The sequence below is a fragment of the Zalophus californianus genome, chromosome 17, assembly GCF_009762305.2.
Source record: "Zalophus californianus isolate mZalCal1 chromosome 17, mZalCal1.pri.v2, whole genome shotgun sequence".
Lineage (NCBI taxonomy): Eukaryota > Metazoa > Chordata > Mammalia > Carnivora > Otariidae > Zalophus > Zalophus californianus.
In genome coordinates this window covers 27,274,099-27,292,598 of record NC_045611.1, presented here as the reverse complement: position 1 = coordinate 27,292,598, position 18,500 = coordinate 27,274,099, and the positions used below count along the sequence as shown (strand labels likewise).

The 18,500-nt window shown below is 40.6% G+C and overlaps 1 protein-coding gene across 5 annotated transcripts in view; it reads right to left on the bottom strand.

Annotated features, from left to right (window-relative positions):
• The window catches only part of PSME3IP1 (proteasome activator subunit 3 interacting protein 1), a 33,260-nt gene that overhangs the window by 9,197 nt on the left and 5,563 nt on the right, over positions 1-18,500 (bottom strand). For 4 of the 5 annotated variants that reach the window (XM_027618122.1, XM_027618119.1, XM_027618124.1 and 1 more), the window contains exons 2-5: positions 13,094-13,235; positions 12,480-12,578; positions 11,954-12,075; positions 6,351-6,484 (exon numbers count right to left, since the gene is read on the bottom strand). In XM_027618122.1, the coding sequence (XP_027473923.1) occupies positions 6,351-6,484; positions 11,954-12,075; positions 12,480-12,578; positions 13,094-13,220 (482 nt within the window). In that variant the 5' untranslated portion in view covers positions 13,221-13,235. Of the gene's footprint in view, positions 1-6,350; positions 6,485-11,953; positions 12,076-12,479; positions 12,579-13,093; positions 13,236-17,968; positions 18,035-18,500 lie in introns of all 5 variants that reach the window. The other variant, XM_027618120.1, reaches the window with a different exon arrangement.

Genomic DNA, 18,500 nt, shown 5'->3' with positions numbered 1-18,500 from the left:
TACATTATTGTTATAAAGACAACTTAAACCCCTGGCCAGTTCAAGGAATGGAGCACTTTATCTTCAAGCATCACCTAAACTTCAGATTCTTTGTTGTCCTTATCATTCATCTTGGTTAGAACCAAAGATGGGTTGCAGGACTACCTGGACACATTCACACATGACAAAAATTTAGTTAAGTTCTTAAAGATTAAAGGAAATCTCTTCTTTAGTGACATGCTAGAGATTCTGAAAGTCACCCAAAATACCTTCACTGAAAGAATGTCAAAGAATGTACTTCTCCTGCTGTGTAGCTTAGAGAAGGCATAATCATACCTCCAGCTCTACCATTACTGCTAATATTTAGGGCAGTCAAAAAAAGAAAAAAAGCAAGCACTTCAACAAGGAAAGAAATGATCTCAGAAAGAAGGCCGTAATCACAGAAGGAAGGGTTAGTGAACAAAGAAACCGGCAAATACAATCTAATTTGTGTGTTAAACATGACCATACTAAAGTTCTGGGCAGTAGCAGCATGTAAGGAAGACGTGATTATAGCTCAAAGTTCTAAGGTCCATGTATAATTTTGTAGGAAAGTAAGACAGCTATTTAACTTTAGGTTTTGCTAAGTATTTCTGGTAAGTTGCAAGTTTAGCCACCAAAACCAGAAAACACAAATCCAAACAGACGAACAAAAGATTTTAAAATCATAATTTTTAAAGAACAGGAGGAAAAAAATATTTTTAAAGTAAAAATACAATTAAGATAGCAGAAACCATACCAAAAATCCTAAAAAATCTAAGCCTACCTATAAAACGAGATTAACAGCCTAAATTTAAAATCAGCTATTTATGAGACACGCCAAAAAATTTAACAAAAACAAACAACTTAAGACCCAGAAAGACTGAAAGCAAAAGAACAGCAAGAGTTACCAAGGCAAATACTAACCCAAAGAAGGTTGAGCTACCTATTATAATATTAGGGAAACAGAATTTAAGAACAAAAACGTTACAAGAGATAAAGTAGGTTAGTTTATAATGAAACAAAGTTTAATTCACTGAAGAAATAATAATTCTGAACATGTATGCTTCTAATTAGAGAGCTTAAAATAAATATTCAACAGAACTCTGAAGAAAAAGAAAACATCACTATAATGGGAGATTTCAAAATACTCAAGTACTGACAGAGCAAGCAAAGATATAAAAACACATAAAATTTAAACAATAAAATTAACAAACTTCTTTGGTTTGTACCTACACAGAACCCAGAATAATTACAAACATGATTCTCCTCAAGCTCACTTTGAACATTCACAAAAATTAACCTCAGCAATAGGTCACAAAGCGAGTTTAAAGCAATTTCAAAATCAGTACCTATAAACCACAATTAAGGTAGAAAACAACAAAAGACAAATATATCACAGACTCTAAGACACGACCGATTATAAGGTGTTAAAATGTGGGGGGAAGGTTCATCTTAGAACCTATGAAATATAGTTAAGCTATCTCAATATGTTTGGAACTTTAAAAACTGTTTCTAATTTAGGAGTCAAAGAAGAAATCATAATGGATATTTAAAAATATTTAGTTGGAAATACAAAATTGTATACAGTAAAAGCTGAGGAAGAATTAGTTTTAGTTGTCTCTAATTGAAAAGAAAAGAGGAAAATTGATTAGCTAGGTATCTGACACTCATTTGTAACAGAAATTATAAAAGAATAAACTTGAGGGAAGTAAAGAATATCCCAAAGAAAGAAGGTAGGAGAAATGAAGAAACTAGCCAAAATAAGAAGAATAACCCATCAATAATTGGGATGAAAAAGGGGACAATTATAGATACAGCAGCAATCAGAAAAATAAAAAATACTAACAACTTTAGCAAATGCATTTGAAACAAGACAAAATGGACAAATTCCCAGAAAATATAACTAAATAAAACAGACTCAAAAAAAACCATGAAGAAACTTAAATAACCCTATAATCACAAATTTTAAAAAGACCAAAATGATTATATAGAGGAGTTCTACCAAATTTTCACAAAACAGAACATTACCATCTTACACAAACTCCTCCAGAGAACAGAAGAAGACAGAACACTCCCTAAATCCTTCTATGAAGCTACTTTTAAACTTCATATCAAAATCAGAAAAAGTGGGGGTGGGGAGAAACAGACCAAGTCTTACTTATCAACACAGATCTAACAACCTATACAAAATATTAGCAAACCAAATCCAGTGCAGTTAAAAATAATTATAATACAGCACAGCATAGGGAATATAGTTAATAGGATTGTAATAATGTTTGGTAACTACACTTATAGTGAGCACTGAGTAATGTACAGAATTGTTGAATCATTATGTTGTACATCTGAAACTAATAACACTGTATGTTAATTATACTTCAATTAAAAAAAAATTTAAATACATCACAGCCAAGCTAGTTTTATCACAGGAATACAACATTAGAAAAATCCTTAAACTTAATTTTTCACCATAACAGAATAAAAAAAAAATTTCAATTCAAAAACAAAAAAATTGACAAAATTTAACAATTTGTGGCTACAAAAAAACCTTATCAAACTAAGAACATAACTTCCTTAAACTGCTAAAAGTTATCTAAAAAAAAAAACAATAAATACTATTCTTAATGATGAAAAGTTATAAATGTTCTGTTTAAAACAAGGATGTGCATAGTAATTGTTTCCAACATTTTATTGGTGATCATTGCTTGGTGCAGTAAGAACGAAAAAAAACAAAGAAATCAGGGGCGCCTGGGTGGCTCAGTCGGTTAAGCATCTGCCTTCAGCTCGTGATCCCAGGGTCCTGGAATCAAGCCCTGCATCAGGCTCCCTGCTCAGTGGGGAGTCTGCTTCTCTCTCTCCCATTCCCTCTGTGTTCTCTATCAAATAAATAAATAAAATCTTTAAAAAAAAATTAAAAGGTATAAGAGAATAAAGCTGTCATTATTCACAGATAGTGACTCTCTACACAGAAATTTCAAAGGAATCCACTAATAAAAGTAAGAGTTATTAAAGAGTATTGTTAAGGTTAGTAAGAGCTGAGTGGCTGATGTAAATACTCCAAAATCAATTGCACTTTTACAAACCAACAACAACAAAAAAATCTAAAACACCTAGGAATAAATCTAACAAAAGATATGCACAACCTTTTGGAAAAAATCTGTTAAGACTTTACTGAACGACATTAAAGAAACAAATAAATGTAGATATATGCCATGTGTAGAAAGACTCACATCCGCAAAGATCTGTTCTCTCCATAAATTTATCAAGCCATTTAGTAAGATTCCAATAAACTTAAAGAACTTAATCTAAAATTTAATCTAAATCTAAAATTTAAATGTATCTAAATCTAAAATGTATATGGAAGAACGAAGTGGCCAAAAGTAGACAAGACACCCCTAAGAAAAATATAAGTGGACTTGTCCTACCAGATACCAAGATTTTTTATACAGCTACCATAATTACACAGAGTGGTACTGGTCCAACAGATCCAAGGAACAGAAAACAAGGAACTCCCAAACAAACCCATGGATCTCGGGAACTTGTTTTAAGACAGAGGTGATACTGAAGGTCACTGGGGAAAGGTAGAAATATTTAGTAAATGTTGCCAGAAAATAAGCTTCTGGGGCCCTGGGTGGCTCAGCTGGTTAAACATCCGACTCCTGATCTCAGCTCAGGTCTTGATCTCAGGGTTGTGAGTTTGAGACCCACACTGGGCTCCACGCTGGGAGTGGAGCCTACTTAAAAAACAAAACAAAAACAAAAAACTGACCACCTTAAAATCACATATATTTGACCACCTTAAAATTAATTAAAGTAAAAAGAAAAGCTATAAACTGTGGGGGAAAAAGTCAGAACCATATTTAAAAAAATAAACCTACGAATTATTAAGAAAAATACAAATAAAAAAAAGGAAAGAAAAAAAGAAAAATACAAATAACCCAGTAGAAAAATGGCAAAATATATGAACAGACCTTCCACATAATAGGACACATGAATGGCAAATCAACATATAAAATAGGTCAGTTAACAGGAAATGCAAATTAAGACCACAAGGAGACAGTATTTTACAAAATCACTATGTATCACTGTATCTGTGCTGTCCAGTAGGGCAGCAATTAGCCACATTAACACTTGAAATGTGACTAGTGTGGCTAAGGACCTGGATTTTAAATTTAAGTTCTAATTAATTTAAATTTAGATAGCCACAGGTGGCCAAGGGCTACCATACTGGATGGGAGAGCTCTGGAGAAACATTTGCACATATATAACAAAGCATGCCCTAAACCTCTTGACACCATTTGTCCTAGTTCAAACATGCATCCACAAGAGAACAGACATATTTTGGTATCTCATATAAAGCACCATTATACGGCAAGGAAAATGAATGAATTACAGCTATACATACACGTGAATACACACACAAAATTGTTTTAATCACAGAAACAATTTGAGTGAAAAACCAAATTTGTAGATCATATACAGAATGAAACCATTTTTATAAAGTTCAAAACCAAGCAAGCTATTAATACTGTTTAGGGATACCTATATAGGTAGCCAAAACCAAACCAAACACAAACGACCCCCCACACACACACCCCGAAACTCCTAAAAGTAAAGACATGCAGAAGAATGATCAAGCAGATTTGGAAGCATGGGGTGAGGATGGCAGGGCAGGGAGATGGCAGGCAGAGAGAGAACAGAGGTAGGCTCAGTCATGTTGATCGTGTCCTAAGCACACACCAGGCATCAGACTTTCTTTCACAAGCACCAGAATCATCCATGCAACTTGAAAGATTAGACTCCAAGACCTCACTTCAAGCTTAATGAACCAGAATTAGTGAGAGGCCTAGAATCCACATTAACAAAGTCCTGGGTGATTCTAATAAACCCAGGCCTGGTTAGATGAGGAACGCCTGCCCCAGGAGACTCATTTAGCATCTTGCCACACAAAACGACAATAAATGATGATCTAATAAAAGGTGAGCTAAGGACTAAGTAAGGGAGGCAGTTATAACGTCCATTCTGCTAGCAGCTGACACTGCTGAGAAGTATCTAAGTGCCCACCTAGAGAGCCCTTTCTTGGTGAAGTCCAATAGAACTGACCCAGGACCAAATCCTGAAAGACACTGGGCCAGGCATGAAAGCTTCTGTGAACTTAGAATAGGGGCACCTGGGGTGGCTCAGTCAGTTAAGTGTCTGACTTGATTTCAGCTCAGGTCATGGTCTCAGGGTTGAGAGATGGAGCCCCGCATCGGGCTCCCCGCTGGGCGTGGAGCCTGCTTAACATTCTCCCTCCCCCTGCTTCTCCCTCTGCCCACCACCCCCCACCCCAAAATAACTTGAAAGGAATAATCCATGGCTCACGTAACTGGCCCTTTTCAGGTTAGTGCTACTCCTACCCTCCACTGCTAAACCATGACAACATTTTTATATGTAAGCAGTGTTCCAAGGAACATCTGCAGCAGATGGATGGTGCGCCAAACCACAGGAGTGCATCAATGCACTCCCTTGAAAACACGTGGCTGGTTGCCAATATGCCATACTGATTTTCCTAATAGACTGCACTCACACTTAACATTATTTCGTCCATGGTATGGTCAAGTTGAAATGACCAGATTTCATCACTTTGGCGCCATTTCAGGATTTAGCAGGGGAGGAACCTAAGACAGAACTTATCAAAACCTCTAGGCAGTGCTGCCACCCCACATCAATCAGCAAAGAACCCAGTCAGGTCTGTGCCACGGTTATAGCTTCCATGGTCTCACAGGCCACAGTGCCTTTGCAGCAGCTGCTCCCACTGCCCAGGATGTTCTCCCCCTTGTCTGCCTGTCAAAGCCCTAGTCATCTACCTGGTCAACATCGCCCTCTACTGCCTTCCCTACCTTCCCCAACCTGAGCTCACAGGCCCTCTCCAGGGAGCTATGGGATTCCTCCTCCCTGCCCCCATAAGACCCTACCCAAATGCCTTCACACAACTCGCTACCCTCCTCTGCCTAGAAACAGATGCTCAAATATTGAAATCCACCTTTCTTTACTTGTGATCTTGGACAAAGGTTCTCAACCAAACTTGTACTATGTAGACTTGTGGAAAGAGTAAGATCATTAACACAATGGAAAGCACTTAACACAATGCCTGCCACATGACAGGTGTCCAGTGAAGAGTAGCTATTATTCTGTTGAACGAATAATCAGAGAGACAAGGCTCAAATCTGGAGGGGGAGAGAGAGGTAGGGCTACCAAAGAAACGTCACCAAGACTGCCGCTTAGGTAAACGTTTGCTCAGCCTACCATTACAAGTGGCATTTCAGAGTACACAGGCAGAGGAGACTGAAGCCGTGCGAGTGCTGGCTGACCTCTTATGTTTCACAGCTCCTGCCAACAGCTTTGCCTGGGAGAACTTGTTCTTGGTTTCTATGGGTTTCACAGCCACTTTCTTCTCCACCTCCTTCTTGTTTTCTGGAGAAATTCCAACTTTGTTGAGATTACTGTGTTAGAGGTTAAGGGTCAAACTAAGCAAAAAGAGCTACAGCAGGACAATGGTAAATCAAGAGAAGACCCATATAATGCACTAGCTCTTCAGCTCTGCCATGTAATGTTTAGCCTACTTATATTAAAAACAATGCCCTCTACTCTTTATTCTGCCAGTCATATCCAGCTGATTTGAAGAGAAATGAAGGTAACCATGGAGGAAAAAGCCAAATCAAGCCAAATATTACAGAAAAGCAAACTTTTTCCCTCTGATTCTCAGTGAAAATCTTAGTTATGGTCAGAAAGCCTCCTCAAAGACAGGGCCATATCTTGCTGGGGTAGACAAAGATCTTAAGAAATATAAATGCCACAGAAAAAAATGTGGCTTCCCTGAAAATTTTTAAGTATTTGCTTTTTTTGCCCAAGGGTAAAATCAAATCTTGCAGAATGTCCTATGACCAATAGTAGCATTCAATCTTGGACATCACAAAGACTAACTCCTCTGCTGGTACAAGACAACATCAGAAGCACCTTAAGGTTCATTAAAAAACAGAGTCCTTCCCCTGTCCCAAACCTACTGAATGAGGACCTCCAGAGGCCCAGGAAATGGTTTTAAACCCCTCTTCAATGTGATTTTAATGAGAAACCCCAGTGCATATGCAACACATGAACCAAAACGTTATTTTTTTAAAAGATTTTGAGAGAGAGAGAGCATGAGGCGGGGAGGCTCAGAGGGAGGAGACTTCCTGCCGAGCAGAGAGCCTGAAATGGGACTCGATCCTGGGGCTCCAGGCTCATGACCTGAGCCGAAGGCAGTCGCTTAACCGACTGAGCCACCCAGGCGCCTCCCAAAACGTTTTTAAAAGCACAACCAGGGGCTCCCGGGTGGCTCAGTCAGTTAAGCATCTGCCTTCGGCTCAGGTCATGATCCCAGGGTCCTTGGACTGAGCCCTGCATCAAGTTCCCTGCTTTGCAGGGAGCCTGCTTCTCCCTCTGCCCCTCCCCCTGCTCATGCTTTCTCTCTAAAATAAATAAAATCTTAAAAAGTTTTGGGGCATCTGGGTGGCTCAGGCATTAAGCGTCTGCCTTCGGCTCAGGTCATGATCCCAGGGTCCTGGGATCGAGCCCCGTGTCGGGTTCCCTGCTCTGTGGGAGCCTGCTTCTCTCTCTCCTGCTTCCCCTGCTTGTGTTCCCTCTCTGGCTGTCTCTCTCTCTGTCAAATAAAATCTTAAAAAAAAAAAAAAAGTTTAAAAAATTTTTAAAAAAATAAAAGCACAACCAGGGGTGCCTTGGTGGCAGAGTCAGTTAAGCCGTCCAACTCTTGGTTTGAGTTCAGGTTGTCGTCTAGGGGTTGTGAGGTGAAGCCCCACACTGGGCTCCACGCCCGCTCAGCATGGAGTCTGCTTGAGATTCTCTCTCGCTCTCCCTCTGCCCCTCCTGCTCATGCTCGCACTCTCTCTCTCCTTCTCTAAAATAAATAAATCTTTAAAAAAATAAATAAAAGCACAACCAGTTCACTTGTAACATCACTTCTCACAGGCCTGATGTCCATCTCTGGCTGTCAAGGTTTGTCACTTTTTTTTGTTCTCTCCACCAGCCCCTCCTCTCCTTCCGTTTCATACTCTCACAACCCACTAGGCAAGAGCTTTCAATGCTGGATGTGGTGCAATTCCTTATTTAAGAGGCAGCAGTGCCTTACTGGAACAATAGTGACATCTAGTGACCAAGAAATCTAAGAAGCAGGTATTACCAGCCCAAAGGGGTGGGCAGAGGGGTATATGGTCTTTGAACACTGAAGAAAATCGGGTACCAGAAATAAGGACATTCTAATTCTGATCACTCTTCAGGCACTACCTCTGTTCTTGCAAGCACCAGTTACCTTAAATATTTGCAGTATTCAATGGGGATTATGCAAAATGCTCAGTACTGAGTTTCATCAATTTAATGGTTTCAAAGTCAACATGAAAGCTGATAATATGTTAACATTACATGTTTGGTTTTCTAGAATAAAAATGAAAGAATCAGATTTCATCCTTCTAATACCAAATGCCAAAAACCACCAGCATGCTGATTTTTACCTGCAACTCCATTGTTAAGGGATAAACTCTTACAGAATTCTTAATATTGAAAAATAACACAAAAATGGAAAAAATTAAAAGAACAGGCACGTTTTTATAATAGTAGGACACAAACAAAACCCAACACTTCACTTTTTATTCTTTTAAAATGAAAAAAAAAAAAGCCTCCAACCTTTTCTTTTTTGGGGGGGTAAAATTATTACTTTTGATTCATAGCCAAATCGTAAGCCCTTTTCCCCTTAAGTTCCTCTCCCCCTAAGATGCTTTAAAAACACAAACACACCTCAAAAATCTCAAAGAATTCATTAGATGAGGAATTTTTTAAAATTACATAGTTCTTGGGGGCACCTGGGTGGCTCAGTCCTTAAGCGTCTGCCTTAGGCTCAGGTCATCGGGCTCCCTGCTCTGCGGGAAGGCTGCTTCTCCCTCTCCCACTCCCTCTGCTTGAGTTCCCTCTCTCGCTGTGTCCTCTGTCAAATAAATAAAATCTTTAAAAATTACATAGTTCTTAACACATAATACTGCTTTCATATTCTCAAATACTCTGAAGAAAACAAGAGTTCTATTGTTTATATGGCACAAACCACAGCTTATCTGCCTTCACAAGTATCACATTATAAAAAGTATATTATAACAATCAAGCAAAGCCAAGAACCAGCTCCTGATTTAGAGCTTCAGTAAACAAATGGCTAATCCTTCAGTTCCTATCTCAACATGTCTCTGGCTACCTGCATGCTAGGATTAGTGCATTATGTATCAGTGGGTTGAAAGGCTTTTCCTCAGTTTTTCTAGACAGTCGGAACTTACCAAGTTTCCAACAAAAGCCATTACCCCTGGGGCCTCTACAATGTTGTACTGTAATGTTAGCAGGGCAGGAAAGTTTCTTCCACTTTACTGCTGCCCTATTTATACTTCCCTTTGAACTGAAAACTGAAGGGCCCTGCACACTCATACCAAACCAACACTACTCTCCAGAATGCTGCTTTGGGAGATATATCTTATTTGCTCGCCTGCCAAATGAAGCACATAAAACAAGACACTATTCTAGTGATTGGTATAATTAACGTATTTCCTGAGGGGAAAAAGTCTGGTGCCTGACACAATTTAATACATCTATCTGCCCATCTCTGTAAACATCAACGCACACTATTATTCTGGAGTCACCAGGGAAGGCAGTGGGGGAGGGGAGCTCCAGAGGAGTCAGCCTCAATCCTACAGTTGGGATTGAGGTGTGACTTTCCAATCTTAAATGTTATACCACAATTCCACTAGGAAAACTGGAACTGGAAGCCAAGACTTTTGCTACCAGTTCAGAGAAGGTTTTGTGGCATCATGCTGCCCCCTTATCTCAACCATTGTCAGTCACCTTGATTTAAACCAAATCCCTGAGAATCACTCCACATCTTCTCCTACACAGCTCTTTAATGGAACCTACTGCATGCTCCCAAAAACATACCAACTAGCACATACACGCAGTCGTATCATCAATTTTAGAGGTAAAGACTGTTCAATCACACTAGTGAGGTTATTCAACATAAGCTTGAGATATTCAAATAAGCCTTCTCATAGGAAAAAAGCTATGGTGGCTTCATTAACCTCTCCTAAGAGTCATTCATTACTTTGTTCACATATACACTGAGAACCTACATGCCAGGTACTAGGGAAATCAGTGGTGACCAGGTCCCTATTTTTATGCATCTTACCTGACATTCCCCAGTAAAGAGGCAAACAAACCAGTAAGCAAATTAAGATTTTTCAGGAGTGAAAATTACTATCAAAAAGTGACATCAGGGCACCTGGGTGGCTCAGTCGGTTAAGTGTCTGCCTTCAGCTCAGGTCATGATCCCGGCCGGGGTCCTGGGATCGAGCCCCGTGCACCAGGCTCTCCCTGTTCCGCAGGGAGCCTGCTTCTCCCTCTCTTTGTGTCTCTGTATCAGTGGGTCTCTGTCTCTCATGAATAAATAAAATCTTCGGGAAAAAAAAGGTGACATCATACACAGTGACATGGTTCAGTGAAATGTTAGAAGGGGTGCCTAGGGGAGGTCTCTATGAGGAAGAGAGATGGGAGCTGACACCCAAGTGCTATCAAATGCCAGCCTTGTCAAATCATAAGGCAGAGCATTCCAGGCCAAAAAAAAAAAAAAATATATATATATATATATATATAAGGCCTTGAAATGAAATCACAAAGCTCAGTGTGAGAGGAACATAAAGAAGGCCAACAGGCTGGAGTACAGTGAACACGAAGGAGTGAGTTCAAGACGCAAAAGGAAGATGGGTTGGCCTAAATCATGCAGGGACTGGTAAAAAATGTAGACTTAAGTGTAAATGCCACAGGAAGCCACGAGTGTCTCAAATAGGAAAGTAACATGATTCCACATATGTCTTCAAATGTTCCTCTTGACTGCTGTCTGGAGAATGGATTGTTGAGGACGAGAGCAGAAGCAGAGACTAATTTGGTGCTCACAGTGGTCCCAAGAAGGACAGACAGCTGAACTGCACAGATCTGGAGTACATTTTGGAGGTAGTTTTTGGCCCAGGCACCTTGGGGCATAGGAGTGCCATTACTGAGATCAGAAAGAGTAGAAAAAGAAGAGACTTGGGGGGCAAGAGCAGTGTGATGAGTCGAGGGTAGGGGTGTGGCACACAGAATTGAGAATTCAGATTCAGCCAAGCTCTAGGTGGGATGCCTATTCAGACATGCAAGTGGAGGAGAAAAAGGCAACACTGAGCCAAAGTGAAGTCATCGTTCTTGTTTTCTCTACCCTTCTGTGGGGACAGACCAAGCTACACCTCTAGGGAAGGTCTTAATAAAAACACGAGAGTTGCTAACACTTCCTTTTAAAACTCAGAAGCCGGGGCGCCTGGGTGGCTCAGTCGTTGAGCGTCTGCCTTCGGCCCAGGTCATGATCCCAGAGTCCGGGGATCGAGCCCCGCATCGGGCTTCTTGCTCAGCGGGAAGCCTGCTTCTCCCTCTCCCGCTCCCCATGCTTGTGTTGCCTCTCTCGCTGTGTGTGTCTCTCTCTCTGTCAAATAAATACTTAAAACAAAAACAAACAAACAAAAAACCTCAGAAGCCAATTTCTCCCCTGGATGAGTTTATTGCATTGCCCATCTGTTTCAGAGTCTAATCCCACAAGGCAAAAATACCCTGGTACTGACTATTAGGATTTAGGCCTTTAGTTAATCCTAAAGGATCTGGATTTTTGATTTCAACAGACTCTCGCATGCAACCTAACTCTATAAATCGCTGCCAGTGATTCAGTCCTAGGGACACCAGTGTTGAAAGGGAACTCGGGAATCATTAGGTAGAAAAAGCTTATTTTCATTCGATTTGTGAAGAAACTCAAATCCAGACGTTGATGAGAAAACAGACACCGTACAGATTTCTCTCAAAGTACAAAGGATATTCTGTATTCTTTCAGTTCTTTCAGTTCTTCTTCTCTTCGTTGCTTTTCCAGGAGTTCCTGCTGTCGAGAAACCTCATCAAGGAAGTTAGTCTCATCCTCGTCTAAGCCTCTTACCATGTTTTCTGAGGAAATAATTGAACAAGGAACACTTAGCAGCTAAAGGGAAAACAGTCAAATAAGATTTTTCCTTCTCCTCCCCCCCCCCCAATAGGCAGATCCTTTAGAGGATTAGAAGGAAGAATGTGTAAACGCCTCGGCTTCTGGAGAGGTAACACGGCATAAAACCAAGGCATTTCTCCCATTACCAGACATTAGCACCGAGAATTAAAATGGGTGTCTTGAGCTCTAAAGAAAAATGTTCAGTGTGGTCTAGAAGGCAGAAGGTTGACTCTTTTCCACCAAATGAACGTCTAGAGACTAGATAATCAGGACAGTTCCATGGCTAGTTGGAAAAAGTGTTACATGACGAAAAAGTGCACCACAAAGGCCGTGCAGAGCGTGCCGGACTGTGTTTTCGGAAGCTTACTGAATTTGAACTGCTCCTCATACTCCTGCTGCTTCCTGTCTTTCTGTTCCTGTAGCCTTTCATATAGAGACCGAGGGTCATAAACCTCCTCTGGACACTCTGAAAGGAAGAGGGACGGGGAAAGACAAGGTACATACTTTAGAATTTTTCACATTATTTTGGAATCACAAAGGATTTTAAAGATAAAGTCAAGTCTCTGCATGATCTGAGGGCAAGGATAACACAAAAATAGTACAAAGTCCACGGCTTCCCTTTGGATCTCAGAGAGGGGCCAGCAGTTCTCAAAGGCAACTGCCAATGTCAATAGGGCCCACAGCCTGAGACAGTTAACTGGATGCGGGGCCAGCCCAACCCTATACAGCAGCCACATTCTCAGTCACTCAGATCCTGCATCCACCTGTACAGATGGAAGAGACTAGCAGGATCTTCTGGAAGGCAGAAGGTGGAGTGGACAGTGAGCACCCTGGTTCTGCTCCCAGCCACAGAGGCCTTATATAGGTTCCTGCACCCCTCTGAGCCTGTCCTCCCACGTGAGGACATTAGTAACTACTCCACAGGGCTACTGGGAAGATTAGAGATCATTATATTGAATGCCAGACTACAAGCCCATATACCTTCTGGATCTTCAGGTTTTCGAACTTTCTCCCATTCTTCTTGCCTCCTTTTGCGCCGTTCATCTAGCTCTGCCTCAGACACAAACCTCTTTTTGATAACAAGATTACCATCATCCCCTCCATCCATAATGGCACAATCGGTCTACAAAAAAACAAATGAAACACTTCAAGTGAGAAATCCAACTAAAATTCTAAAGAGAAACAAGGAGCTTTAGCTGTCTCAGCAACAGACTACCTCAAAATTCCCTTCAACCTTGAATTCAAGAAATCTTTGAGTCATTTATGGATCATTGGTGAAAGCACACGACTGCATTTTTCTTACTGTATCAGGCAGGTTTATTAACATTTATGTTATTTGCAAAGTCAGTGAGAAGACCTGGAATGATTCTCCCTTACATGCTGTTCCATAGTAAGTCTGACACTGCAAATACTTCTCGGTCCCTCTCTAGACAAACCGGCCTCCTGGGCATCCTATCTTTTTCTCAGATCTCATCTTCCTTTATTTCTGTGACATCTGACATTGTTCCTTCTTGAAATTCCTGTTTCAGGAACATTCCACTACCTCCATTTGCATGTTATTGTTTCCAAGTGGATTCCGAATGGAGAAACTCAAGTATTCAAGGAGCCTTGGTTGGAGATGAAGTCTAGTCTGGACAGCATGGAAGGGATATGCCTAGAGGCACACAAACCCCAAATGGAGAAAGTGAGACTAGAGCCCAGACCTCCCAACTTCAGGTTCAATGTCCGATGCACTAGGCTACACTGAGTCCTCCATCTCTTTCCTGACCTTCCTTCCTGTGAGCTACGGATCTATGCCATTACAGAGTCTATCTTCAATCCTCCTCTTTTCTCACTCCCACAATGACCTCAACCACTTTATGCATATCTTGATGCACAAGATTCCCAAATCTAGATACTTCTACCTGAACCTCTCTTCAGAAGAAAGGGAGAAGGAAATAATGAGTGTGCATTATTCCTTTTAAGCCTTTCTGCTTTTCTTTGCTAATTTCTTTCCTTCTGAAGAAATGTGAAATTAACCTCTCTACTCAGACACGTTATATTATTCATAGAATTACACTCTAATAAGGAAGCAGATATTCTGCACTACTAGTACATCAACTCAATGTCCATTCCAAGATGACCTCTAGTAACAAAAATAAGTCTCTATTGGGGCGCCTTGGTGGCTCCGTCAGTTAAGTGTCTGACTCTTGATTTCGGCTCAGGTCATGATCTCAGGGTCATGAGATCAAGCCCTGTGTCGGGCTCTGCACTCAGCATGGAGTCTGCTTAAGATTCTCTCCCTCTCCCTCTGCCCTTCCCCCCACCACCACTCGTGCCTTTGCTGTCTCACAATAAAAAAAAAAGTCTACTGACAGCACAAAAATAAAGTAGCTGCCATCTACTGAGTCTCTTACCATGCACTAAATACATTTTTATGTATAGTATCTCATTTATGCTCCCATTGATCTATGAGAAATATTAGCTCTTTACAGATGAAGAAATGGGAGCCCAGAGAAGTCAAGTCACCCTTCTAAGGTAATAAAAGGTGGTGAATGGTAGAGCTGAGAATAAAATCCAGGTGTGACACAAAAAATTCATACTCTTACCCACTTCACCATCCCCCTCCCCAGAAACCTGGGATACTGGTTCGAAAAGAAGGACATGTCAATTTCAGCTTTCTTCGTATACCAAATTCCAGGCTGAAAATGTTCGTGTAAACATTTTTTTTAAACATTTTATTTATTTATTTGACAGAGAGAGACACAGTGAGAGAGGGAACATGTGGAAGCTGAGAAAACAAATCCAAACGTTCTGAACAAGAGAATAGTTTCAACCTAAATCCCCCTGCAGCTACAATTTAGTTCAATGTAACAACCCTGAGAAAGAATTTTGAAATTTTCTAGAAAGAAAACCAAACCCACTGGCAGAAGCTATGTTCCCACCTAAAGCCCACAACCTGGACACTTATGATTTAGCCCCACTCAATGTCTCCAGCCAGAGACCTGTTACAGAAACAGAATTACTCCGTCTCTGCTAACCATGCCAAAAATTCCTCAACTTCTGCAGAATAATGTCTTACGAAACAAGAGCCAACATATTCTTAAATCGGGACTCTTATGAGCAGGAGAGACATACTGGACCTTCAATGTCCCCCTTTCTTATCCTCTGTTAGCCTGCTACAGCTCTCCTCCCTCACCCTAAATTGGCTATCTGGTTTCTTCCCCTCACCCTTATTTCCTGGTAAATAATTCAGCGTGGGTCAGGTCCTTATACCCCGCCTAATATAATTCTCCATCCAACATACGAATCTCCCACACATACCTAGATTTTCATCCAACCCATATTCTAAAACTTCAACAGGGACCAATGCACTCGCTCCCAGGCAGCTGACTCCCTAAGTAGATCTGACGTGTAGGACAGTTCCTCCTTAAACCAAACTGAAATCTGTCTCCCTATAAATTCCACACATAGGTTCAATCCATTGGGAGTAGAGAAAAGGAGCCAAATCCTTTTTCCAATGCGACCATGCTTCAACTGAAGACAACTCCCACATTCCTCCTAATCTGTCACTTTTCTGGGCCAAACATCCCTAGTTCTTTTAATCTTATGAAATGGAGAAAAATAATAGTGTCTCAAAGCAGTGAACTTATCAGAGCGTAAAGGATTTAAACCTGGGAAATAAATATTAGGATATGACAGTGCCCTGGCATTCCTACTAAATGTATCTCTTCATCTCACTGTACATTTTAAAAAATGGAAAAAAAAATACGTTAATATTGAAAAGTGTTCCAATAGGCCAAAATGAAAAAACCTAGAATCTCACATGCTTCCATCTATATAAGAATGCAGACTGTATGATTTATTCTTATAACTCAAAATTAAGAAAGTAAAATCATTAATTTTCACGGCCTGCTGAATTTTTGGAAAAGGAAGAACCTACCTTCACTTAACTTTAACAAAAATCCCTGAAACTCAAGGGACAAAGGCTTCAAGACACATGTGCAAAAGGGGTTGAATTTGAAATATAAACTCTAGAGAAATAACAATCTTCCCGACACTTATCAATTTTGAGAAAAGGTAAACTTACGGGATTCCAAGAAATCCTTATTTTCTTTCACATCAATCCTTTCCTCTTAAGTGTTAGAATTCAACTTCTACCCAAAGGATTGAGTCTGTGTATTAACCAACTTTCACGCCACAGGGACAAAACCAGGAAGCAGAGATGGTTAACGAAAATGAAAATTCTGCTCTTTAAAGCTAATAATCCTGATATTCCCTGGATCTCAAAATAAATAAAACAAGCTGGATGGCCAACCTAATTACAAGGAATTTCTGTGAGTTAAAAGGCACAAGACTAGAATGCAGACTGCTCTATCCTCTCTTTCTACACTTGGCACATCTTCCATAGGCCTCATTCCCCAGCGCTTCAACCATCATTCCCTCCTTGCCTTCCAGGCCCCCAGTGGCACTCCTGGCTATCTGGTCATCTTTCTATATTAGGAGAGGTCAGAGATAGGGTCAGAAATGTGCATGAACAAGTGGCCATACTCCCAAGTATTCTGGATAATGTTCAGGATATTCCTTCTCCAGAAATATTCAGGTTTTTTCAGGATTCAAAACGTCACTGTCAAATACACACTGCCAAGAAGCAAGCTTCACCTCACACACCTTTCACTATGACCTAATCCAATCCCCCCGGTAGGTAACAAGGACCTTCTGTGCTGGTCTCCTTACACAAGGCAGCACAGGCAATGATAAATACTACACTCTGTCTGAAATCCAGAGACCTCGGTTCTGCCAATTACAAGTTGTATGCCCTGGGCAAGTCACTTAAGTCCTCGGAGTCTTGGTTCCCTCGTCCACAGGACGCACTCACCAGTGGGGATTAAAACAGTCCAGCACAAGAGAGAGCTTTTGTGAGGATAAACAAGGTAATTCATGCAAAGCACTTACCACAGTGTTTGACAAGAACTTAAAAAATGCTTTGAAAAGTCAGCCATTACTACAAAGCACTAAAGCTAAGCCCTGGACTGGTTATAGGAGTGAGAAAAATTCCGTCTGCACTCAAGGAGTGGAGGGGAAATAGATCAGTGATATAAACATAGGGATTAGATATATAATACATAAACAAAGGGATTACACAAACGGAGGGAAATTAGGAAAAACTTACAGGTATATATAATTGGGTAATTCTGTATTTTCCCTTTAGCGTGGTTCTCTATTTTACTGTTTTATTAATAGTTCAATTTAAATAAACTGGACATTGTGCTGAACTGTATGTCCAGCGCTGTGCCAGATTCTATGGGGTGCAGAGAGGAAGTCAACTGAAAAGAGTTAGTACTCTGGGACGCCTGGGTGGCTCAGTTGGTTAAGCATCTGCCTTAAGGGTCCTGGGATGGAGTCCCATATGTTACGTGGCTCCTTGCTCAGCAGGGAGCCTGCTTCTCCCTCTGCCTGCCGCTCCCCCCTGCCTCTCTCTCTAAATAAAATCTTTAAAAAATAAATGGAAGAGTTAGTACTCTTACACTAGTTAATACCAGATAATAGTATATATAATGGATTGCCAAAGTGAAGAATACAGGTAAGAGATAACAATGAAGGGCATAAATACGGATCCATCCCGTTTCCCAGAAAACCCAGCCATGAACCTAAGGCTCCTTTCTCCCTCAATTCACTACATCTCACCAGTCACCAAGTTCTGCTGTTTCTACCTCATAATGACCTCTTTTTAATCCATCCAAAGAGAAGAATCCTTTCTAATCTCTTCTTTTCAGGGCCTCATCCAGCAAGGGCTACCACAATAGCCTTCCATTAGCCTCCCTGTTTCTACTTTCGCCCCTACTCAAGCCATTTGTAACTCGCCGCAGCACTTACCCGTTGTGTTTTGTCATTTGTGACTATTCCAGCAGCACTTTGTATCCACAGTATCCAGCACAGTGTCTGGCATATATTAGGCAGATAATAAATACTTATTGAATAAACCAACCATGAAGAGGAATGGAAGAATTTAAGCAGGAAAGAATGATCTCACGTGAATATTCTGAGGTATTGTCCAATGTAAGTTATAGAAAATGGTAGACATTAGGTATTTGCTCAAGCTTCTATGTCCCATAGGGAATGCTATTCAAACATGACAAAACTGGGCAGTTAGAAACGCATGACCAAAAATTAAATCACTTTCCTATATTGTGTAATTGATGTCTTCTTCCTTCCTACTCTAATTTCAACTAAAAAATGCTCTGTTATACTGACAAAGTATTTCCCACACAAAGCATCTTCTTTGAAGAGTTCAATTTTCATTGGTTGTTTATTCTGCAAGAGGGAGGTGATGAGTACTTGCAGCTCATTTACCTCCTCTGGAAGGAGGCAAAAACTGGAAATTAAACTATTTTTAATTCCTACTGCC